The 26,237-nt window shown below is 34.0% G+C and overlaps 1 protein-coding gene, 1 non-coding gene and 1 pseudogene across 2 annotated transcripts; all 3 read right to left on the bottom strand.

Moving 5' to 3' along the window:
• Window positions 1–7,282: 7,282 nt before the first annotated feature.
• Window positions 7,283–9,293, bottom strand: LOC108488335 (uncharacterized; annotated as a pseudogene).
• Window positions 9,294–9,509: 216 nt separating this feature from the next.
• On the bottom strand, window positions 9,510–26,015 carry LOC108489431 (callose synthase 5-like). The gene is given in 44 exon segments (XM_053019796.1): window positions 9,510–10,017; window positions 10,113–10,298; window positions 10,393–10,443; window positions 10,834–11,646; window positions 11,898–12,127; window positions 12,234–12,346; window positions 12,754–12,837; window positions 12,962–13,077; window positions 13,163–13,282; window positions 13,371–13,482; window positions 13,573–13,762; window positions 14,762–14,830; window positions 14,931–15,053; window positions 15,150–15,259; window positions 15,533–15,684; window positions 15,804–15,921; window positions 16,027–16,121; window positions 16,215–16,338; window positions 16,492–16,652; window positions 16,727–16,811; window positions 17,049–17,097; window positions 17,154–17,316; window positions 17,851–17,937; window positions 18,032–18,078; window positions 18,172–18,253; window positions 18,345–18,405; window positions 18,531–18,583; window positions 19,011–19,345; window positions 20,330–20,444; window positions 20,517–20,642; window positions 20,718–20,790; window positions 20,876–20,952; window positions 21,029–21,166; window positions 21,307–21,433; window positions 21,566–21,657; window positions 21,791–21,881; window positions 22,002–22,117; window positions 22,376–22,486; window positions 22,602–22,698; window positions 22,772–22,893; window positions 25,081–25,181; window positions 25,300–25,557; window positions 25,693–25,761; window positions 25,915–26,015. Coding segments are annotated over 42 exon segments (5,733 nt in total). The 5' UTR covers window positions 25,487–25,557; window positions 25,693–25,761; window positions 25,915–26,015; the 3' UTR covers window positions 9,510–9,786.
• Window positions 14,750–14,833, bottom strand: LOC128282887 (small nucleolar RNA J33). Its single transcript, XR_008273238.1, has one exon. It is a non-coding gene; the product is annotated as a small nucleolar RNA J33 (small nucleolar RNA).
• Window positions 26,016–26,237: the final 222 nt, after the last annotated feature.

Here is a 26,237-nt window from a genome sequence, read left to right as displayed (position 1 = left end):
CATGTACATATGGTATTATGAGCAACACCTGAACAATTAAAGTCGAGTTAGTTGAAGGAGCCTCTATGAACTAGTGGAGTTATGGCGAGGAATATGAGAGGCATGAATATTCAGATAAACCTCCATATGATTTGTATGGATATGCTATCGAGAGAGAGAGAGAGAGAGAGAGAGAGAGAGAGAGAGAGAGAGAGAGAGAGAGAGAGAGAGAGAGAGCTACAACCAAGGATGGTATAATAGTTATCCGATTTATGATCTACAACGTTAGCATTACCTAGAATCTCAATGTTCCTATTTAGATTGGGGTGAGGATCATAGCGGATATGAGGAGCACTCAAAGTACAATATGTCTAAGTGGATAGATATGATGGAAAGCTAGAGGTCTTCCTTGGATCGTCGTTTTTCCTTCATAAAAAACATGCTAAACCGGGTGATAAAAATTTCCTAAATACAGTCTGAAGTAAATACTTCAATGGAAAAAGTCATGCATGATGTTCCTGAATCTGATGACAAGGACCCATGTTGACCATATTGCGTCCAACAATGAAATTCGATAAGAGATTGGAATTAAAGACCATGATGATGAGTTGAAGATGGAAAAATGTGTTTTTGATCTAACTAATGTAGTAGTAGAAATAGGAGTAGGAGTAAACATAAACATAGCTGCTAACAGTGAGCTCAAACCGGATATGAATAAGGTGTAATAGAGCCTGTACACCTTCTGGCCATAGTTGGGGAGATGCCAACCAAAGGAACCGATGAGTTCATTCCGTTCTCATTTGGAAAAGGAGACAAAGTGTAACAACGCGTTTTTCAATAGTGTTGGAAAGTGATGGTTTCAGAATAATATTTACGAGGTTAGTATAAAGGTTAATCAAATTTTGGTCCCTTAATTTTGTCAATTGGATAGCTAATTAAGGTATAAAGACTAAATTGTAAAAGTTTATCGCTATAGATTTTTAATTAGTCGAAGGGTCAATTGAGCAATTGGACCATTAGTAAACGACTAACGGTGGTGTATATTAGTTGGAACCCACCAAATGTGTTAATCATGCTTAAAATTAGTTTAGTTAAGATTAATTAATTTAATTTTTATTCATTAAAAATAAATCAAAGTATAAAAGGCAACTTAAAGTTGTCATCTTTTATTTCCTTTCTTTCATCCACCAAATGAGTTAAGGAAAACCTAGAAAACTATAGTTGAAGCTTCAAGTTATTTGATCCTTAAATAGATCGAGAATTGAACCAAACCAAAGATAATCAAGAAAAAGGTAAAATTATTGATTAGTCCTTACAAATTTGGCTTGTTTGCTGATTTAACTAGGTAAGTTCATATGGTATGATTTTATTTAAATTGTTATGGATTTAAATTTTGAATATGTGTATGTTTTATTGAAATTTGGATTGTTAGCGATTTGGTAAAAATGTGCGATTTGTATTTAATTGTAAAGAAATATATATTGAAAATGCCTAGATGAACTTAGTAAAGTTCTTGTGCACACTGTTATGGATTGATTACTGATGATTACCAAGATCCAGTATTTGTTGTGGACTCGAAGATACATGTGACACAAGTCTAGCTCAGACTAGTAACCTAATCTTATTTTAAAGGTTTAGCTCTGACAGCTAACCTGACATGTATCTTTTCAACTTGACCAAGCAAAATGTCTCTATGGAGACCACTATTACTATATGTCTCCATGAAGATTGTCACATCCTAAAAATCGGGTTATAAATCGAGGATTAGTGAATCAGAAATTAGAAATAGATAAATAATCAAAATAAGTAGGAATAAATAAGATAAAATATTAAAATAATTATAATTAAAAATTAAGTTTAAGAAATTAAAAATTAGGTATCCGAGAATAATTTGGTTAAAACAGATTTTTTAAAATGAGATCGGATTTGGAAATAATTTAAAAATTAAGTTTTAATTGAAAATAAGGACCTATTTGAAGAATGGAAGAAACTAGAGGTGGTTAAAGGAGTAATGGCCTAATTTTTAAAAATTGGTTGCCTATTTAACACCCCCCACCATCCTTTCCCTCTCATTTCTCTCTTTATTCAAAATTTTCCCAAACACCAAATTAAAGTTTTTCTCTAAAAAATGATTCATCCTTTTTTACTTTCAAGCTTTCCAACCACAAATTCCTCTTTCAATTTAAAAAAATATTCAAGTTTTCTACCTAAATTTCTCTATTTTTCTTCATATGTTTTTGCTCGAATTTGATCCTCAACTTGTTGTTTTTGTCAAATTGAGGTAACATTCTGATTTTTTTAGGATTAAACTAAGTATGTTGTTATTTCAATCCAAGTTTTAACGGATTTAATCAAGATCTCAATAAATCTAATGATTTTAAACTGATTTTTGGCTTAAAAACTGTAGATCTCGTAATACTAGGCTAAGATGTTGTTTTACAATGATTTTAACTTCTAGGCTAAGATGTTGTTTTACAGTGATTTTAACTTATTTTGATATAAATAAATGGAATTTGATTTTAATTTAACAAATCTTTAATGAATTTTAATGAATTGGACGTTTTCCCCTTTTAAATGTTCATATAGGCTTGATTTTTTCAGAAAAGTTAAATTCATGTACTTAGGTGAAATTGATGGTTTAGATCTATAATTAGATGATATTTAGTATGCTTAGAAACTTATTTGAGAATTAGAAACAATATTTGAGTGCTGAAACATTTATTTCAGCAAAACTAGCTAATTTTTAGGATTGTGAATAAGAAGCTTGGATTTGTGATTCTAGAGTGATTTGGTTGTGTTGGAAAAAACCCGTTTGAAAATGGTTTTCTTGTATAGCGGACAATTAAAATTTTGAAAATCGATCCGGTTTGTAATATTTATAGCAATAAACATTAACCGAATTCGTACATGTGTTTTTGGATAAGCAGATCCTTGATGTTTTCCTGCTTTCAACCAAATGGTCTTCTCTGTTATTCTCGTATCAGGAACTACTTTGAGTGTGGGCTCCAACCAATTGAATTGAAACACAGAACTAGAAAAAGTTTTCTCTCTTTTTGGGGTGAAAATGAAAATTCTCTCTTCTTTAATAGAAACCGATAAAATTGTTATTATGAAAAATATGTTTATAAGTTGAGAATGAACTCTCTTTATTTTTTTGGAAAAATAAAAATCTCTCAAAAGTTGTCTTAATAGCTCTATCAGTGCCATCTATTTATAGGAAGAGAAGGTAGAACCCTTATAGAGTTGTAAAGGTTTATTTTAAATAGAAAAACAGTATCCTACTTAGAGTAGGAGAGGAGTGAACAACTCACCCTTGTATTTCCACTAGGGTTGCCGCCCCCTTCATGTTATATGAGGGGTTTTGGGTCTCTCTCACATCGAGTCCAATTACGAGTACTTCTTGGGCCTCTTTGACCAAGTACTCTGTAATATGATCCAACCCAATTTAGTTTTTCTATTTCCCAAAATAAACTTTAATATCTATATATTAAATAATTTTCTTACCCCAATTTTACCCCTGATAAAATTTTGATTATTTTACCCTCGATAAAATTTCGAGACAATTCGTTCAATATGTTACAACTCAACATGTTCGCTATGACCGAATGATTTATTTTCATTTTCAAGCTTCAAAACAGTCAAAAAAAATAAACTCATTCTTCCATAATTTTTAAGTAATCCTATATAGGATTGCAAGTTTCCATTTTTATTTTTATTTTTATTTTCATTTTTAGAAACCTACATTCATTTACAAATGATTCCATTTCTCCATTTCGGAGAAAACCATAATCATTCCTGAATGTTTCCCATTTGTCTTTTTCTATTCATTTCGTCCATTTCGGAGAAAACACACAATTCATTTCTAGTTTCAAAGAGCTAGTGGAGGGACTGATTGGACATATGAAGTTGAGGCTCAAATGATTTATAATTAAGTTTTGGCTTTTCGCCTATTAATTATAAACTCATTTAGTCATGAAGTCATTCCACTATAGTATCGTGACTAAGCTCTCCCCAACAATATACCTTTACGAAAGTAACTACTTAGTGCTCATCCAATAACCTTGTCATTAATGTGTTACCCTCATAGGATATCATTGATCTCTTTGAGATAATATCTGTTCTCCCAATATGATCCTATTTTATATCATGGTAATCATTACATCCTCTTTCATGAAAAGTCAATCACTATCAAATGGTGATCAAGTCATCCATCACAAAGACGGATGACCCATGGCCACATTTATTTTTCACTTAATTAATTTATCTCTTAATTATTTAAATTAATTATAGAAAATAATTATACATGAATATGATGTCATCATTTTTACCCATTGTATCTCTGCCTTTGACCTACAATAATTTCGACATTGCGCTTTATAATTGGTCTGAAAATTTCTTCGTTTACAAATATATTGTATCAATATTATTTTCCCTAATTAATTTAAATTATCATTAATTAAATTAAGTTAATTAAGTGATAATATTAAATGATTATTTTATATCTAAATTAATTAAATTAATAAGACATAAATATTAAATAATCACTTCAAATAATGAGTTTACATCCCACAAAAACTCTATTACATTCAAGTGCATAAAAGGGGATCACCTCTAAGCTATTCAGTAGAACTTCACAAGTTTAGAAATCCAAAGTTCTCTGAAGGAAAGATTTTAAAGACTAGAAGTTCTATCCAGAATCCTAAAAAATCTCTAAAGAACTCGTACAAATTCTAAAGAGCAACACATCAATTCTGAAGAAAGTTGCTCTTCAATCTTGTTCAACCGATAGGAATAAGGCTAAATTTGTTTTTCAATATCAAGCCAAGAAGGCCCTTGAAGTGGAATCATCCTTCCATCCAATATCACATCTAAACACCCCTTTGACCAAAGCTTTCTCTAGTTCGGTTGCACCAACAAAAAAAAGATAAAATTCCTTTTCAAGATCAAGTCTCGACGACCTTTAAAGCGAATATTGTTGATTCAATATTAAGTCTCAAAAATCATTAAATCCAACAAAATAAAATTCTCAAGCAAGCATCATACCAAACCTAATTTCAAGATTTAGTCTCGATGACCCTTTAAACAAATTGTATCCTTCCAAGACCTAGTCCAGACAACTCTTGAGTTGAAGTTCAACTGAAGAAAAGATTCAAATGAGATTTTTTTTTTGTATTCGGGAAACTTCAAGAGATTGTAATTTTTTTCAAAATTATAAGTAAAATTTAGCTCTAAATTTTCAAGTCAATTTTAACTCAAAATTTATGTGTACAGAATAATTGATACAAGAATAAGATTTAAATTTATGTATTTAAACAAGCGTAATAAGTGTTAAATGATAAACAAAAATATTTACATTGAACTTATAATTAAGTTGAAAAATATGTATATGAAAGTAATATAAAAATAAGTAGCGAATTGATTATGATTAAGATTGTAAATGGCAGGAAACTTGATATATAAATATTAAAGTATTAATTGAGTTTAGAGAGGATATGAAATTAGGTTGATAAGTAAGAATATAAAGAACTAAAATTAGGTGTTGAAATAAGTTATACAATCTGTGAATAAACTATATATGCTGGAATGAAAATATCATATTAAAGTCAAGTTATGGGATTAATATCATTAAATGTTTTAAAGAATTATTTAAATGATAATTGATAAATTAAATAAGTGAATTAGATATGAAAAGTAAATGTTAGTTAGTTGATTTGTGCTTCACTTTCACTCGATTGTTGAACAGGAAGGATGTCATAGCCTTTTATACGTGAGTATAACCAGATACTATACCTCCAAAATATCTACGTAATTGTCCTTCAAATACATATCACATTTTATGAAACTCAAATCCTTTAATAACCTCCACATATCAACTCAAACAGTATCTTATAAACAAAGTGAATATCTTCATCGAATTTTAGACCAAGCATTCTTAATCGATTCATATACTCTAAAGCATATTTAGATTTATTTTTTTTTACAAATAAATTTTAATGTTTCCTGAATGATCTCGAAGTAAATAACAAATAATAAAAGATACAAATCAAAATTGTCAGTTCTAGAACAATGTCACAAATTGATAATCCCAGTGTTATGAGTAATGTTACAATAATAGCTCTAAAAGTGAACCAACATTGTTAATGTTCTAACAATCTCCTCTTTTGGACTTCTTTAAAAAATTTTACAAAAATTTTACAAACATTTGGTTCACTGTAATGGAATAAGGATGCAATTGAATAGAGTTGTAATTAACAATCCAACTGTTTGATTGAATGGAATAGAATAGAACTGTAATAGTATTTTTGTATTTGGTTGAATGAAATGATGTAATAGCATAAGGAAAAAAACTAAAGTGATTAGAATACCCTTAGTAGAATTTGTTTAGGTAGATCATTATTGTTATTGTTATTGTTATTAAATTTTAATAAAATTATTATTAAAAATAATTTAATAAAAATAATAAATAATTTAACCATTTTTAACATAATTATTATTAAATAAAACTTAATAAAATAATATATAATTTAATAAAATTTTAATACAATTATTATTATATAAATTAAAAATCATAATTATTATTATGTTTTTATCCGTTTTTGTGTCGTTTATATTTCAATTATTTTTCCTGCCCTCCCTTAATTATGTGTCATTTGATTAGCATTCATATTGTTGCAAGAGTAAGAGAATGTGAATTGTCTAGATTGTAGGAGAACGTGAATTGCATAGAGTGTGTTTATCTTTGTATTTAATAGTGAAAAAAGATTATGAATAATTCCATAAGATATATTCACATAATTTATTACTGATAAATCCCAACCAAAATAACTGAAATTGAAATTCAGCAACAACATGGAGGCCATGACAGTTTTGGTCAAATAGTCATAGCCCAAATACAAAATATAATGAACAAATTCACATGCATGTAGAAAGATCATTAGCTACTGATCAAATACAAAATATAATGACAGTTTTGGTCAAATAGTCATAGCCCAAATACAAAATACAAAATAATACTAATTATCACCATAGGATCTTTAGCAGCAGAAAGATCATTAACTATCGGACCTTTTGTTTAGCTAAACTTCTAGAATTTGCAATCGTGCCGTAATGCCTCCTGCGTGTAGGATCTGCGAAGACCAACCGGAAGGTCCGGTCTCTTCACCGTGGAAAATCTACCATATCATCATGTTGCTCCAGATAGACCATGGGGCATTATCTAAAAATACTATGTGACTGAATATACATAAATAAAAGAAATAATCAAGTAAAAAAATAAACTATTGCAATAAATGACCAGACAAAATCAGGAGCAAGAAAAATAGAACATGCCTGACTGACTATCAGCAATTGCACCTACAGGAGGTAAGTTAGAGCTAGTTCCAGCACCAAGGCCCTGGAAAACATTTAAAAATGCAACATACAATCAATAAAAACTAGTCAAAGGTGGTGCAAATTGGATTATTACCCTTAGAGCTCTCTTCTTCAGCTTGTTCATTATAGAAAATTGTTTGAGCCTAGCTTTCACAGTCTCACCCAACAAAACGTTGGGTGCTTTCTTGGCATTTTGTAGCCATGGATATTCTGCATACAATAGTTGGGATGATTTTTCATGCATAGAAAATATATATCAACATAAATAAAGCATGCAACATGTACAGAAGGTTACCAAGCACTTCCTGTACTGTAAGATGCTGCTTTGGATCAGGATTAAGCATTTTCTTTACAAGGTCCTTTGCATTGTCCGAAACCTTAGGCCATGGGTCCCTCTTAAAGTCAATAGTAGAGCGAATAATTGCTTGTGTCACCCCCTGCTCAATCTCTGTATGCAAACACGACTAGCCAGTTTAGACATAAGAATACCTCTAAAATGGCATGAAATTCTTCCTTGGCTATTCCAATTCTATCAGTGTCACTTGAATCAACAACATAAATTATTGCTTGTGTATTTGGGAAATAGCATCTCCAATATGGCCTGTAAAAGATGCAGATTAAAAAGAAAAGTGGAAGACGAGTGTTGGAGGGTGGTGAAGTCAATCGGCGTGTTCAACAAGCAGCAAATTACCCTATGAAAGGACTAAAATCATCACAAAGAAAGCAAATTGGCGATTAAAAATTACGAAAAATAAAACTCCTTCCTGAGTAATAAATGAAAAATGATGAATCTTCTTTCACCTCACCTTATTGTCCAGCTAAAGAGCAGCCAGAAAAACCCACAAGATATCCCCATATCAGAATTAAATAAATAGAGGAAGTAAAGTAACTTAGAGGTTGCATCTCCATTAGTTAGAAGACACACCAAAACAGTTAAAGCTACTTTAACAAATCAATTGAAAATCTCATCTATACCAAAAGTATTGGGATGTTTCCTTGAGAACACATAGCTTAAAAACAAGTACCTGATGCTTGTCTGACCACCTGCAAAAAACAAAACTACATTTGATTTAAACTGGAACAAAGAGTTAAATGAATGTTACAACTTTATAGAATCTCACAGCTGATAAGCAAAACGGAGCTACATGTTTAAACTCAACAGCTGAAACAATTTCTCTGTAAATTCAAGCCACAAAAGTTTCTGCTGATATAATCTTATACAATTCAAACTGTAACTATGCCAAAGCAAGCAGGCCAACTAGATAACTATAGGATCAAAAATGAAATTCAATGATTCGATAAATTAAATTGAACTCCATTTGTATAAACTACATTAGCTGCTATTTCAGATTTATTAACGTTAACTTACCTAAATCCCATACTTGAAACTTGATGTTGTTGTATTGTACAATCTCTATATTACCCAATCGCTACAAAAAAAAGAGTTAAAAAAAAAATGGTGCATCGAAGCTGTCAGTCATTTAGAAAAAAAAATGAAGACCCAAAACAAGAATGATAAAGAAGAATTGAGAGAGTAGCCAGCAAAGGCAAACCTACTTGGAATTGTAGAGACTACCTCACCCATCTGAAGCCGATCTGTTGGAAGATGATCAAAATAATAATTAAAAAAAATGGAATATGGGCCTAATCTAAGAGGGCGAAGGCGTCAAGGGTGAAGCGTTGATGGAGCTTCAGACGTGAGGAAGGGTAAAGTTAGTGAAGAGGCTGGAAGGAAATGGGAAAAAGAACGAAAAAACAAAAGAAGAGGTTTCAGACGTGAGGAAAGGAGAAGGGTAAAGTTGAAACTGAAACGTGAGGAATGACTATTCTGTGGGTAGGGTGCCGAATGCTATTCAGCGTGTTTAGTGGGAATAGAGGAGGGATTGAACGAGGCTGCAACAGGCATTACAGTCAACAAAACATTGGTTTGGTGGTGGGCCCATTGAATTGGGTTGTAATCTATTCCTATTACACCCAACCTAACAAAATGTTATAGTAAATATGTTATACCCCCATAAAAGCAATAAACAAAGAAACTAGATTAATCAGATGCATCTGAGTCCATAATCCATCTACATGTAAACTCCACCTTAACAAATGCTTAAGTGGCCAACGGTATAGCTTTTCCTGATCAAAAAATTATATTGGGAATAACTTGATTTAAAGAACTGTACTCATTCGTTTGGTATTGTATTGCTTGAAAAAGAATATTATCCTTCTGCTCAAAGACCAATTTGGTAAACAATCTTACATTCATGCACTAAACACAAGAATCGAACATTCTGACTTTCTGAACCAAACTTAAGCATTTAATATTACAAGTGAGGTGTTAAGTAATCTTGTTAGAGGAATCATATTGTTGAAAGCTAATCTTACTTCTTTCCAAAATCAAATTCGTGTAAAAGCCGAAGTTCATAAAACAACAATCGTATTTTTTTAGGCTTGCATCTTGCTACCAGCCAGAATTCGTTGGATTTGAAGGCCTCGGCTGAAAGCTTGGTTGAATAGCAGCCTGGTCTGGAATTCTGAGACGAAGGGGAACCATGCTAATATAGTTATTGGTGCAAACAGCAACACCCCCATCATGTATTCGTACCCTCTTGCTAGTGCCTTCACTGACCCCCACATTCCTATTCCCTTCACCACTGTCCGGCATGCTTGTGATATCTGATCATTCATCAACATTTACACAACTAAATTAAACCCAATGTTCATCCATTGATAGAGTATAGAAATGACAAATAATTAGCGCCAACATGTACCTGCAGAAGAGCCCACCCTGTCGGCACAAAGGCCAGTATGCTCTGAAAGATATCTCCAATTGTGAGATCAAGGAAATAAAACAGCATTGCAATAGTGACTATACTCCCCACAAACATGACTAGCTTAACAAGTCTGAACATTAGCTGGAAATCCGCACTGAACTTCATCCTACCCATGGACACTATCTGCAAATTTAAAAAGTGGCGTCAGTTTCTTTTAGAAAGCCAACCAAGGGATGATTCTCGTTTTGGAATGATTTTATGGGGTTTCGAGTCTCACCTTTAAAATAATCAACACGGCAACAATGACCAGCCAGGAAAGACAATAAACCTAAAACCAAGAACAAAAAAGCAACTTTATGAACATTCTTGGTATTTACAGATTAGCAACCCTTAAACACAAGATCTTTCAATTATGTAACAATGTTACAGAATTCAACTTGTAGAAATATTTTCATCTTTTCCAAATGACACGACAATTAGTCTACTCTGTTTGCTATCTACCATGGGATTCATCCTTAATAAGCATTACCGTCACGCATGCATCCTAAGGGAAGCAATAGGATGTAAAAAATCTTGAGGTCTTTTTTCTCCTAAATGATTGTATGTTAGATTAATCAAAGAGAATTTAGTACAAGACTAAAATTTGAAAATGGCTTTTAACCTTAAAAGAAAGTTAAGATATTAGATTAGAAGCTGATGGACTGATACTAATACTCACCACAATGCTCTGCCGAATACCTTGTCTGATACTGGTGGTCATGTTTAGATGATACACAATTCCATACTGGTAAATGAAGAAGCGTATAGAAAGAATAATATCAACAAGACATCCCATAAACCCGGTGTGGCGCAGGTGCTCCTGTTCTTCCTCCCACCAAGATTCCCAGCTCTTAACTGAGGGAACTCCAATACCACCTCTGCAACTAATCCACTTTGACCAATCTTCCCAATCTTCTACTATCTTTTGCCATTCAAATCCCGATGGATTCAGAAGGAAAGGAGCAAACAGCCAGGATAAAACTAAGAACCACATTGAAAATGAGAGGAGTGCATAAGAGACGGCTCCACTTGCTGCAGAACCATAAATCTTGTAACATATAAGCAATACCATTAGCTCCAGCCCTTTTACAAAGTGGCTTCTTGAGTACAAGCGGTAGTTCTCTGCGAATTTCTCATGCCGCACCACAAAACCACGCCCCGTTGCTCTGTATTTAGCCCCACCATGCAAAATAGTGCGCCCAAAGTAATGGACTCTTGTTCCAAGGGAGAAAGTGAAGAACACAGATGCCAACTGAAGCTGCATGATTATGATGTCACCTAATGCAGTTCTAAATCCTCTCTCCAATCCAATCTCCATGACCATGGGTAGTACTGTTAAAACGCCTAATTGAACTATAGACTGCGAAGCCATGGCTGCCTTAAGAGAATCATTTCCCTTAGCTGAAGCATACTTAAGTATTGCCTGCTCTAAACCACTTAATGACAAATAAAGTCTTCCATACAAGAAAAAGTAGACTGTAAAGACAACCAACTGCACAATAACAGGAAGGGATTCACATTAGCTCTGAAAAGGTAACATAAAAGAGTCAAAAAAAAAAAAACCTAACAATTACTAACTTTCTAATTAATCTTCAGCTCTCATTGCAGGGACTCTCCATATGTTTAATGTTTTCATGGACTGGCACTTCCAAAGTTATGATGATTTAAATGACTAGACAATCTACTCTACTTTTATTTAATTAGATTAATCACGAGTTGAATCTTGCAAGGATAAAGAATTACCATTGAGCTGAAATAAAATCCAACAGTAGTAAAGTAGCAGGACAGCATGCGAAAAAAGTCAAATCGATGGCCTAATCTGTAGATGTCTCTGCTGAGTGTCTGCTCCCCGTTACCACAAGCCACTTTCGCTTCAAAAAGTGAAATTTGGTTTAACCCAACATCCCTACCTTTCCCAACCTGAATATATTCATGATGAGTAATGTTCCCTCGTCTCAGAGTTGAGTTAAAACCTGTTAAAAGTACAATAAATATTAGATAAAAAGAAAAGATAGTATATTCATATATAAATATAAACTCACTGAAGACACAGTAGTTTAACTGATTTAAGATCATTACCAGCAAAGATGTCCTCACTCAAGTTGATGCCACGAGAACCCTTGCTGATGCCTCCACGGGTTATATGGAAGATTCTATCGAACACATCTGGATGACCATAATGGAAACGAACCCTAAAACCCACCAATAATTTTTTTTTCTAAGTATATCAAATCATACACTGGAACCAACTTCGAGATCACTTGCATTAAACAATCCGTAAGAAACTCAATATAGCTCATATCGGTGGTTTCGGCGTGGCTTGCTGTCCTATAAAGTAAAACTACAGACAAAGGGATGAAGGTTGGGATAGGGTGCTTAATTTATTTTTAAAGTTGTCGTATCTACCACTTATATGCTAACAATATATCGAGTATAATTATTACCTGTTATAAATGAAAATACACTCCCATTCGTATCATAAAGTATTCTCTCGGCAATATAGTTTAAAAAATAAATAAATAATTGTTGATAGCGCTTTTGTCATGACATAATAGCCTTGATTCGATTATAGGAAGAAGAAAGTAAGATGAAAACATACTTTAGTGGTCTTGCAAGAACTCTTTGACCAATGGTGACAAAGCTTGTTTCTTGATTTGACATGAACCAAGCTAAAGAAGAGACGCTGCATAATAGCGATACCAAAGCATAAAAGTTAAACCCCCAGATGTTCACATAAGTAGTTAGCAGATATGACAAACAAGACCAAGCAAATAACCAAATAAGCAAATATTAATGTTCAGTCAGACCTCCCCGTAAAGATATGCTCTCGAACTCCTAAAATTGTAGGTGGTCTTACTCCATGATCCTCATTAAATTCTTCCAAAAGATTACGCATTTTGAATGCTTCTTCCAAGTAATTGTCCTGAAAAATATTGGCGCTAAATGTCATTCGATCTACTGCAAAAAACCGTTACTACTTGGATGATCACAAGCCTTTATGGCCTTACCTGATTCATATCAATGGTTTGAAGAGCTTCTCCACGAGTAAATATTAAAGCATGATTCTGATTTTCAGGTTTTCCTTCTCCTAACTTTGCATTTCCTGGCAACTTTATCCGATAGATTTCCTTCAAAGAAGATAAAAACACTAGTTAGCAATTATGGTGGCACTGTAATGACACAAGGTTATTATATGCAGTTTATAAGGATGGATACCTGGTCAAGACTATCAACACCTTTAACCAGTACAGAATAGTAAACTTTCTGTGCTCTTCCACCCTCCCTTTCTTCAACGTCGTCAATATATGCCACACGAAGCGAGGGATTACTGTATAAGAAAAAGGAGTTAGAAAGGGAGAGAGTTCAAGATGTCAAACAAAAAGACCTAAAGAAATATATTATTAGATTGGGTACTTACTTAACCATCAAATTCAGGATGTCAGTTGCACGACGGTCTCCATTCCTTTTTTGATTTCCATAGTTTTGACAGGTAGCAACATAAGTAAATTTAAGATCAGCCACTGCCTCCAACTGGGCATACAGGGATTTCTGACTTCTCTTATCTTCATCAGATGCAGTTAAGATGGCTTTGTATCCTTCTAATATTTCTACTCAGACAAGAGTCAAGGTTAAAAGGTTAAGGGTTAAGGAACTAGGATCTATGTATCAGGAAGTAGAGTTCTTAATAGGGTTTATGGTTTAAAAATTAGGATTTATGAATAGTGGTTTAATAATTAGATATTAGGGTTAAGGAATAACGTTTTATGGTTTTGGGATCAGGGTTTTATATTGGAGTTTAGGGTTTAAAAAATAGAATTTAAGATTTCGGGATTAAGATTTTAGGTTTAGGAATTAAGGGTTGGTTTAGGCTTTATGGTTTAAGAATTATCCAAAAAACTTAAAAGGATAGGAATTACGATTCTGGAATTTCATGTTGACAACAATGTTTTCGTAAAGAAAATATAAATACTGGAAAATAGCAATTACGCATAGAATTAATTAAGGGACTAAGAGTGAAGACACCAAACACTCAGAAATCAATGTATAAAATTTACTGGTTTCCTTTTCTTTCTTTTATCATCTATACATGGCAGAAGAGAGCAGTTTCCAATCGAATAATTAGGCGGAATTTATCACTACTGTAATTCTTATTTAAAAGTTCTATTATAATGATACTTGAGCAAGCTATTGTATTTTCTGAGTTATTTATGAGTGAATACTGAATACGTTGTCTGTCTAATGATATTAGTAGCTAACATGGTAAAACGTTAAAAGCGGCTAGTGAGGGAGTAAGGAACTGGAATCCCAGACATGCAAATTCTAGCGAGACAGATATCTAATAATTGACAATAGATTTCCTTGTCCATAGTTTTACTTTTTTGGTCACTAAAGTTGGTTATAGGAGTTACCCAATACAGGTCAGGGTATTTGGTGCTTACCACGTGCTATTGAATAAGTACTCAAATCAACTAAACTAATAATATCAGCATAATTTCCCTATTCTCATTATAATCAGCTTGCATGGAAGACGAACGACCTGAAAAGACCTCTGAGTCTGGCTATTAAAATCCACAAAAACTGTATTAAACACTTTGCAGAGAACATACCATTTTCAGTAGCCATGTCGAGAAAAGCCTGAATTTTCAAAGCTCGTCTGTAATACATCATTCCTCTGACTGCAGTTCCAATGATCATTCGGGAGAGGGATACACAAATAGATAAATTAGTCAAGATAGGAAATAATGAATTAAAGAGAGAAACTAACGCATCAAGCACCTGTCCTGCACAGAGTTTGTCCTCTCAAGGAGACCCAATGGCGAAGCTGCAAGATTTTTTCGTCATTTTCCCAAATCTCATTCTCCTTACAGTTGAGTCGCTCAGTAAAGTTATTCCACTCATCTAAACGAAGCCAATAACAGATATAACATTGAAGTTATCTAAAAGAAAAAGGAAATCTCAAGAAAGGATATTATGGAAGTTTACAATATAACGAACCTGGAAATATTTTCTGCAGATAGAAAATGATAGATACACCATCCTCATTTTCCATCTCAAGTTCAGTTTTCGAATAGACAGTCTCTTCACTATAGTATGGAGTCAGGACACTGACAATGGCAAGAAGATGAATTCAATTATTCAAAGGGGGGGGGGGGTGGAGTAGACTTCAGCAAATGCTAAGACACAGAAGAACACAATCACGTTTCCACGGCAAAATGTCAGAACTGCATTAGCAATTTTATGTGCAATGTCTTCCAAAAAAACAAAAAATATGTGCAATGGAAATAGTATGCCAAGAAAGTAAATTTACCTTCAAAAGGATCATGAGACATGTAACCAGAACATATATTCGATGACTACATTAAGCAAACATAGAATACCTGAACGAGAGCATGTTACGAACTCGAGGAGCACGTGGCATATCCATAAACAATGAATTTGCAAAGAATGCAATCCTTCTACGAGCCTCAAGATTTGATGGTATATCAGTGCCAGATTCTTTGATTGTCAGAAGGATATGAAGACGTCGTATCTAAAACGTGGGACATTTGTTGTTAGAAAATGTCAAAGATTCCTATCAAATATAAGTTCTTAGAGCCATTATTTGTGCTTCAAGTAATATACGTTATTTTATTTTATTGCATGATGTACCTGTTCTACCCAATGTGCAGTTAGCACGGGAGGGAACACTAGAGCAGGTTTTTCGTCAGTGCCAGCAAAAAGTTGCCTTCCCGATTCCTTGTTACTATGTCCTAGCTCTACTAATTCGCTGTACAATATGTCAAGAAAAAAGGAGGGGAATTAAGCTTGATTAGAAAAAGGCAACCTCTAGAGAACATTTTCTTCCATATACTGCAAAACAGAGTTCACTAACCGTATTTCATTGACCATCATATCACGGGTCACCACTTCTAACATATCTTGCAGCAAGAAAACCACAGCATCCTTTTTGGAGGGATCACCATCTTTCTGCAATAAAATAAATAAAAGATAAAAAAGGTATTAACTAAAACCGCAAAATGAAGAAATAATTATGTTTATTACTTCTCATATCAAACCGACCAAGATCCCCACAAGCTCCACAAATTTCTTCCAAAGGACAGGTAAAGGAGCCATTCTGAAATTTGCAAGAAGAGTATTCTTCGAAATGTTACTCTCGATTTCCATGATAATAATTCTTATGGTCCTGTTACATTATAGGTACGTACAATCAGAAATACTAGCACTGAATCTGAATAATTTAACACACTAAACAGAATTTAATGGTTTCAAAATGCAACAACATCAATCATGAGGAAAACCTTAAAAGTTAAACTAAGATCAATACAGAATTAGCAACCTTTTCTCATTCTCTCCAACCACCAGAGTGTTTAGAACAAGTTTGAAAGACTCATAGCATTCAGTTACAGCACATTTCATGTATTCATCAGCACAGATGCGCTTCCAAAGTTCAGAGTCCTTCGAACGGAACTGAGCTGCCATGTCCAATGCAATTGGGATCTGTAGAAGGAGACATAGAGTCAACACAAACTAAAGCAACTAAAGCAAATGCGAATTTAAGGGACTTTGCGGACCTTGCTTGCTAGCAAAAATGGTGGCCACTGAATCAGTTTCAAGCTAGGATCTGATGTATAAGGAACCAGTAAAAGGTCCATCTCCCTGTTTTAAAGAATACACAGTTTTAGTTGAACTGCATGTAGAGTAAAGCATAATAAACTAAAATACATTTAAACCCTTGTAAGGAACCAGTAAAAGGCCCACCTCCCCGTTTTAAAGAAATACCCAGTTTAACTGCATATAGAGTAAAACATAATAAATTGAATACGAGTTAAAACATCTATGGAAGGGAACTTTCCTGTCACTAATTAGGTCTTCTTCACGAAAACTACAAATTACTTCATTCCATAGCTGAGCAAATTTTGCAGCTTCGCTTCTTCTGTTTGCTGTTACCTGTGCATGACAATGATTCAAACATTAGTCGATGTTATTATGATCGCTTATGTCATTGTACAACAATATAATGAGTCAGTAGAAGTTTAACCTCAGCAAATCGCTTTGATAAAGAGAATCCTCTCTTCCGCGATTTATCAGTAGGTACCAAGTATGCATTAAATGCACCTGGCAGGGACTGGAACCGTGATCTTAGCATGCCCAAAGTTCTTATCTGAAGAAAAGAAGAGTGAAAGAACAAATAACTCTTTACTTTTTGTGTGGGAGTGTTGTAAAGTTGGTGCATATTAACAAGCCAGTTCTTGAAGTGACCAGTTACAAAAGTTACTCCAAAAACACCATAAGCAACTTGCATGGCTGCAGTGAAATTATAAACTAATGATTGTTTCGAGTCATAGGAAAACGTATTCTAGTACAACATAGGAAAAAGTATTCATGTGGGAGGCAAGGCCTAATAACCAGGTTGAGTCTCTCAAAATTGGGTTCATTGTCCATCCATTCGACAGAGAGCTAAAAACAAATTTTGCCAAACAGATAATTTATCTCAAGTATCGCTACTTGATGCCCGACAATCTAGCCGTGGTCAGTGTCTCGGTTTTTGCAGAAAAGAATGGACATTAAGTAAAGGGCAAATAAGCTAATCAGATAAATGATGTCCAACAATCATGGACAGTACGTGAATGTAGATCAAGAAAGAAGATGGGAAAGGAGTTCTAAAATAAAAGCAAAATGGTTTCCAAAGGATTACCTCTCCAAGGCGATCAAAAGCCCCACTAACGCCACCATATATGGTTGAGAAAATAGAATACCAAATTTGAGTGTCCATAAAATAAACCTGCAAGAAATTCCAAAAGTAACAAGACATTTTCACCAGATATGCTATAGTAAGTTGATAGAAAGGATAAAAAAGGGTCTAAATAGTAACAGACCAACACTACCGGTGCCCAAAGTGACACAACTCCCAAGTGGTTCTCAGCTGAAATGAAAAGATAGCCATTAACAGAAAAATAAAAATAAAGCAGACAATAGAAATTTTATTCTAATAAAAGGAAGAAAAAAAAAGAAGCACCATTTGGGAAAAATTCATGCCATGCATATTTAACACGATGAATGCTCATTATGTCTTTTGTTGGCTGCACCAGTGGTTTTATCTGAAGGAAAAATGAGCAGGGGGTTAAAATAGAAATCAACGACTGAACTCTCTATTTTGAATGGCAAAATAAAAGGAACAACCAAGACCACCTGGACAAAATAGCTGAATGCAAACTTGGCACACAAAAGTATTAACCAAAACAGAGTATACCTGAAAGAGAAATATATTTAAACTTAATGAAATTTCAACCGACTGAAAAAAGGAATACATAACTGGAAAGTGTTGTTACATGGCGCAAGGTAGGCGCAAGGTAGTGTATCTATTTTCGTACTTACTTTATAAGCGCAAACTGACTTTCATGTATTCCCCTCCCCACATAAACTCTAGGCTGCACACAGGGAAACCCGATCAAGAGATGGCACAAAACAATTGATGGTATAGCTTGATGATATAAATTTTTTTATCTATTCATATCTCATTTAAAAACAGTAAAAAAGAAAAGTAGGTTTAAATTCATATCAGTAAGATGAATAACCAAATATTGTAAAGACAACATGATGAATTTTGTGAGACTAGAAATATAAGATTAAGAGTAGCTTTCTTAAGATTGATAATACTAGACTCTATGACATATACTGAGCTTAAGATAGTAGTTCAATTCATATGCTTTTCTCAACATTCAGGTCTTTCGCTAACTGATACGTGAAAGCCATTCTATATTAATCGTTATGACTATATCTGATTTCAAGTTCATGCTTCTTATATGATATAAGAACGTAGCAATGAACTATATGGAAATGGAACATATTCAGTACCTGTGACCACCATAACAGTAACCTAATAATGTGCCAATCTGAGTTTTCAATCCAACGCCGGAGCATTGGAAAAATGAACAGAGCAGCTGTCAGTAAATTTGGGAGCAAGTATAGCGCCACAGCCATGACATATAGCGGAGAAACGCCCTTTACTTGATTAAGAAACGATAGCATATCTTTAACGTTCTCAGGGACAAAAGAGAGTTCACGCACATAGAATAGAGGAAGAATGATGACCCATGCAATACTAACTACTATCTTCAGAACGTTTCTCAAAACGTCAGTGAACCTCCATCTATGATATCCTGGGAAGTTGATAGCAAGGTCCAAAACACCTGAAACAAAGTACAGCAAAGTTGTAAAATAAATATAAAGTTTGAAGTTGCCCTCCTAGGGGAGAAGTTAAGGACGTGAAGAAGAAAAGCAAGCGCAGAAAATAATGGTTGTAAAGCTAAACATGATACTTAAAAATTGTGTATCCCCCTCCCCCCAAACCCGCGTACTCATAAAGACACAAACACACAAGCCTTTGATAACCATGCTGTTGTTTAACAAAGAGGAAATACAGCCAACGTGGGGTGGCTCAATGGGCTGAGCTGGCTCGTGGCTGCAATTAACTACTATGAAATGCGCTTGGGTTTGAGCCTCGTTGGTGCTAATCTCGAACGCTACAAATGTAGCTTTTTCAAGCGCACATCTTGCCCAGGGATTAGAGCAACCTATTTCCTCCTGGATTTTATGTACGAAAAAAAAAAAGAGAGAGAGAGAGAATATGCAAAAATCCACCACATAGAAGTACAGTGTCTAGAATAGCTTTAAATGATTCTAAATTTCATAATCATCTTCGAACTGTCAGCTGAAAACAAAAATAGGGAGGAGCAAAGAAAAAGAATAGTGCAAATAGATTAAAAATATAATTTTGCATGAAGGAATAAGTTGCTAACATATGATGCTGCATTAGTAATTCTAAAATGAGAATTTCTTTTGATGGTTTACCAGACAATTAAGAAGATTTAATAATCCATTTCTTTCTTTCTTTTCCGGTCATGACTCCATGTTTATTAATTATAAAACAATATTGATGACCAGAAGAAAAAAGCGTTCCAACTATGTTGAAATTCTTCGAGGAAAGAAAATATTAAAAGCTCGCACCATCTTAAGCATCTCAATAGAAGTCAACCTCTTGAATATTAATATTCCAGTCTTAGCAAATTTCAGAGAATAATTGGCTATTAAGAAGCCAAAGAGACAAAGCAAATAAAATTCTGGAGGAAAAATAAACTTCGTAGAAGACAGCAATTTAAGTAAGAATATCATACTCTGAATGAAACGCAAAATGGCCGCTGTGATGAAAATACTGGATATATCATACAATAAATCCTTTTGAAAGATTTCTGTTAACGAAGCTCCACTCCATGCAATAATGATCATTACCTAAACATAAAATATTGGAATATTAATATGTACAAGAATCAAAAACGAAGAGCAAAGATCACATTTTAATACCTGCAAACCTAGAATATAAAAAGTCCATAGTCGATCAAAACTTCGAAAGAGGTGCCAAAATGTTCTAATCTCAACAAAATTTGATTTGCCGGTGCTTCTACATTTTCTTCGAGAAGTCTTCTTTCCCTGGCATAGTAGCTGCATTAAGCAACACAATCACTAGCTTATTTAGGAAAAGTGCTGACAACCACTAAGGACTACCGTGTCACGTGTTGATTTGAAAAAGTCACCATCATCACGCATAGGCCATCCAAGAGAGAAGCAATCAGAAGACCTGAAAAGAATTTCATCATAACTCAATTAGAACTAAAATTGATACCCTTAAACCAATCAAATTTTTATATTAAAACCATACAAACCAGAAATACTCGTTTAGATCATCATAATTACACCAGTCTGCATGAGAAGCCGTTCCGTTTTTGTTCTTTTCGGCTTCCTGCAATATTTGAACTCCCTTATTTGTATCTAGAACACAATATCCAATGTCCAAGAAAATTCGTCATCAAGCATACCCTTTCAATGATACAGTAAATCGGTTTCACAACCTTCCTCAAGAAAGCCTCATCATCTCCACCATATGAGGGCTTGATATTTTCTCCAGTCACTATGCTAACATTTCCAGCCAACAGGCCATGGAGTTCATGTGCCATCTGAGAGTATCATGGGATGTAATTCAAAATACTACAAACTACATATTTCTTGCTGAAATGAAACAATAATAGGTGAACAAAAGCAGAACCTTGTCGAACAGAAGAAAATGGGTAGCATTAGATATTCGAAGAATACTTACATTATGAAAAATGTAGCATAGACATTCTGGCATGAACCGGACATTAGCTGCTTCACCCCAGATGAGAAGATATAATCCCATATATAGTATCTTCCTCTGTTGTATTTCTTGAGAGCCTTGAGGCAGCCTATACATGAATGAGTCAGTACAAATTAGACCACAAATTGTTTCGATTTAACAGAAAGTAGAGTTGAAGAGCACAATAGTAATGTACGGAAATATCCACCAGTAATTAGATGTATAAGTTGTTATTTTTTACCTTAAACTATGTTTACGTCCTAAGAATTTACACCATGTTTTGTAATTCTTAAAAAGCTTGCTCATAACAGCATCAACTGCTCGTTCATCAAGCTACATAAAAGAAATAAGTTTAATCAGTATACAAGCTTAAGCTTAGAAGAACAAGTGAAACTATATCTAGGCTTCCATTTGAAACTTCAGTGACCAATGGCACGCGAAAAAGAGATTAAACACCTGTGCATACCATAGTAAGAGGTTTGGGCTTGGGGTGGAGTCTTATATGATTATTGGCAAGCAGCAAAATCAAGTGCTCCCTCATGTTCCTGACATTGTCTCTCTGCAGTGATGAAAGCCAAAATGCATGATATTTGAAGAAGACCATTTATTCATTCAACAACAAGCCTTTTTCTGGCTCGTGGGCATGGGGATGTTAAAAACTTACCTGGAATCCAAACATGGCTCTTAACCAATCCAAAAGGTCCAAGTCTCCAGCCTTATGCCTTTGTGGATCAAATCCCGAAGGCCAGTTCAAACCACGAATGTTCCCTAGTGCAACCACAGAAGCCTTAACCTGTATATTAAAGTAAAGTTCAAGTAGCATCTAAAACAATACGCCAACAAATAAGATGCTGGAATGACACTGAGTCATTACAGCAGCAGAGCAGAGTAGAGCTAGTTCAAAGTGTCTGAAATTTTATGTCAATTTCTTCATAATTTAAGGTATGCATATCTTTTCCACATGCTAATTAAATATGATCTCACAGACAATTTTTTTTTTTGGATCCGCCACTTAATCAGCAGAATGACACATGATACTATGAATTGTTACCTCCTCAAGCTGCATGATAGACTGTGAAGCACTGGCAGCATCCAAAGGAAGAATGTTGTAGGGAGTGTAGATTTCCTTCTTTTCTTGAACATCTTTGGCAGTTGCCATGATCTACCCGAGGAAATGTCATTTGAAATTACATTTTATGCCATCAAAATTGGCAATATTATAATCAGCTATTCATTGTAAATAAAAACTTGATGGAATTACTAAACACAGGACTAACCTCGGGAGCAACTTCTTCAACTTTCTCAGTGTTATTAACGGCACAAAGAACTTCAAAAAGCACTCCAGCTGTTTGGTAAGCTTTCTCAAGTTGAGCTCTGTCAACAAATCGGGAAAGGAAATTAGTTGACATTCTCAAGTGTAGTGGAAACCCCTTGTGATATTAGTTACCTGTCTGCCTTATCTCCCTGGTCCAGTGCTGTAACATAGTGTTCATAATACTGTTTATAGTAGCTCCCAATTTCCCCTGCATCAGTCTTTTCTACTCGAGAGGCAAGACTGGATGCATCATCCTACAGTCCAAAATATTAATCATGGTGTGAAATGCTAAAAATGTTTGTGCCATCAAGTTATGCTTATAGTTGTGAGATTGTGAATGATGGTAGCAAAAATTTTGATATACTTGGAATGAAATAAAACATGGAAGGGAGACCAACCAAACCTTGTTTAATTGTTGTTATCTTCTCATACCAAAGAATAGAAGAAACAGATAAACAGGGCAACAGAAACCTTAGCTAAAAGCAATTGAATATCCAAAAGGACCAAAAGCCCAAATTGTATATGGCTTTTATAAAGTGCAAAATAAGCATATACATACAAACAAGATGAAAATAGATGTATGCATGCAAACATACATCAAAATCAATCAGTGATAACTTAAACTTGAACTCCAAGTAATATTTTCCTTGAATGAGATCCAATAGTTTCCATAGAAAATAAGACCCATCACTCTGGCACGGGAACAAGTAGAATTTCTGTACCGCACTGGTAAGAGGAACAATTAGTATGGAATTTAATTTAAATGCAGTCCCTTTTTGGTCGTAATTTTCAAGTTGTGGTGTCTTCTAAACATCTGATTGACACTGTGACAAAAGCCTTTGGCATAGATTACTAGTAATTACTAGGCAAAAAAATTCCCTCTCTGTTGTCTTGGCGGATTCAATTCTCTAACCAAGTACCAAGTACCAAGTACCAACCATGAACAAAGAGGAAAGGTGGAGTTCCTTACATAGTTGGAGTACTAATATTAAACATCGAAAGTGACAACCAAACAAAATATCAACCCTCCATTTTATTTCCTTCAACTCCTAAAAATTTATATATATATATATATATATGCATACCCTTTTCCTTTTTATTAGAGATTGCAAACAAAATTATAAAATGTAACCTTATAAAAATCTCCGAATTTTGTATCTCCTTGCCAAGGAGAGAATTTATCTGTTTTCGGTAGGAATATAAAATAGACAATCAATAAAATTGAAGCAATAGAAGGGAATAAAAATCTCAAATTGATGCACAAAAATCTGAAATAAATAAAAATAAAAGAATAAAAATATTATTTAATATGAAATTTAAATACTCAAAACAAAAAAATTATTTGCACAAAAAAAAAGAAAAAGAAAAAAACTGCCAACTACTTTAATCAATTTCTTTCTTTCTTATTTTTTTACTTCACCCACAAGTAGCCTAGGGAAAAGACAGAAAACAGAAGTAATTTGACTCATTAAATGTGGTTTGTTCAGTTTTAAATCAGTTAAGTTAATTTAAATGTGTTTATTTAATCAATTCGTAGTTTTTTTAAACCGAACCGATCATATAAATAAAAAAATAATTAAAATTAAATATATAATATCCGGTATCCGATCAAATGGAAATAGAAAGAATTTGAAGAAAAAAGAGGGAAGACATCTGTACTTCAAAAAAATACTAATCTTCCTTTAAAAAAAGGGAATACTAATCTTTGCGTAATTTGAGAAGTCAAAATTAATTTAAGAAACTTTTATTCAGTTTTAAATTATTAAAAAAAGTTATTTGTCAATAGACCTTTTAAATTCTGAAAGAGATTAGAGAATTATTATACATCTCATTAAGATATATTTAAGATATTAATAAGATCATCTATCAAAAAAATCCAACAACCTGTAAATTTTAGCAAACCACGCTAAGACCTATAGAGATAAAATCCAAGCACACAAGACATTATCCAAAATATTACGCAAAACAAACAACCAAGGCAGATAAACTCAAGTTTATACGTGATTGAGTAGGTTACATTATCGTTTCTTTTTTTAGTTTTTTTTTCCCTTTTTTTTTCTGGCAAATCACAGGTATTATTATTATTTTAATAATTTTCTCTTACGATAAAACAGAACCAAATTATAGAAGATATATTTAAGATATTAATAAGATCATCTATCAAAAAAATCCAACAACCTGTAAATTTTAGCAAACCACGCTAAGACCTATAGAGATAAAATCCAAGCACACAAGACATTATCCAAAATATTACGCAAAACAAACAACCAAGGCAGATAAACTCAAGTTTATACGTGATTGAGTAGGTTACATTATCGTTTCTTTTTTTAGTTTTTTTTTCCCTTTTTTTTTCTGGCAAATCACAGGTATTATTATTATTTTAATAATTTTCTCTTACGATAAAACAGAACCAAATTATAGAAGAAATGCAATAAATTTACTCTCTCTAATCTTTGCCGCAAACCAGTCTTGAACTGCCTCACTCCACGTCCGGTGGAGTTGGGATCCAACCTATCTGCTTTATCAAAAGCATAGAGACGACCTGTTTTATTTCGCCATGAATTTTTTTATGTAAAAAAGTAAGAAAAGTTTGATTTAGAAAACTTAACGCATGAAAATGAAAATAATGAAATAACAGAAAAGAAAGTTTTGAGACGTACAAAGATACGCGACACGGGGACGTTCAGGTTCGATCTCTTTGGCAATGCGGAGGATGGGAGTGATGGAAGAACTAAGTGACGAAGGAACGACCTCGTTGTCGAACACCTCCGTGGAGAACGTTGTGGTCGAAGCGCTCCGCGACGGCCGCCTTGTCAGCCCTTGCGGTCCCGTTTCGGCATTCGCCATCACGTACTACCGACCGAGTTAACTCGCTAGCTTGAAACAAAGCCTTCTCAACTCTCTGCTACACAAAAATCCTACAGAAAACAGAAAAGAAAGATATATATGACTAAATGTAGCGTAGAGATGCAGAGTCAGAGAGCAGATAACATCTCTCCCATGAGTCAAGTAGAAATCAATAATCAGGTTTAGGTTAGGGTTTCAAAAATTACCTGCTCTCTGGAAACTTGAAGACGAGTGAGGGCTTGAGCCAGGGACGGGAGGAGGAGGAGAGTATATCACTGTTACGAAACTCAGAGAAAATGAATCGGAAAGGAGATATTGTGAGGGAAAGAGTGGAAAAGAAACAAAGAAATTGAGAGAGAAAGTTGATGAAAAAATGAATATTGACAGAATGTCATTAACGGAATGCAATGCAAGAATCGGCTATGTACCTCTTTTATATATCATCTGAATTCTCGGCTCCCCGAAAACAACTAACTATGATATCAAATTACGAATATAACACTGACTCTTTCTTTCATTTTCTTTTCCTTTTTGTTTACCCTTTTTCACTATTATAAGTGGGGCCGGGTGAGAGCCTCGTTTGGCAAAGGGAGTCGAGAAGAAAAACTTTGGTAAAAAGACGTCTCCAGTCCCTCCCAATTTTGAATTGAGCAAATTAGTCCCTCTCAAAAAATTGGAGCAATTTAATCCCTGCCAATTTTGAAATTGAGCAATTAAGGAGAATTAATCATGGCGATAATTTCTTTCATCG

Source organism: Gossypium arboreum, chromosome 10 (assembly GCF_025698485.1).
Source record: "Gossypium arboreum isolate Shixiya-1 chromosome 10, ASM2569848v2, whole genome shotgun sequence".
Classification (NCBI taxonomy): domain Eukaryota; kingdom Viridiplantae; phylum Streptophyta; class Magnoliopsida; order Malvales; family Malvaceae; genus Gossypium; species Gossypium arboreum.
Note: the sequence above shows the minus strand (reverse complement) of the source record. Positions and strands in the feature narration are given on the sequence as shown.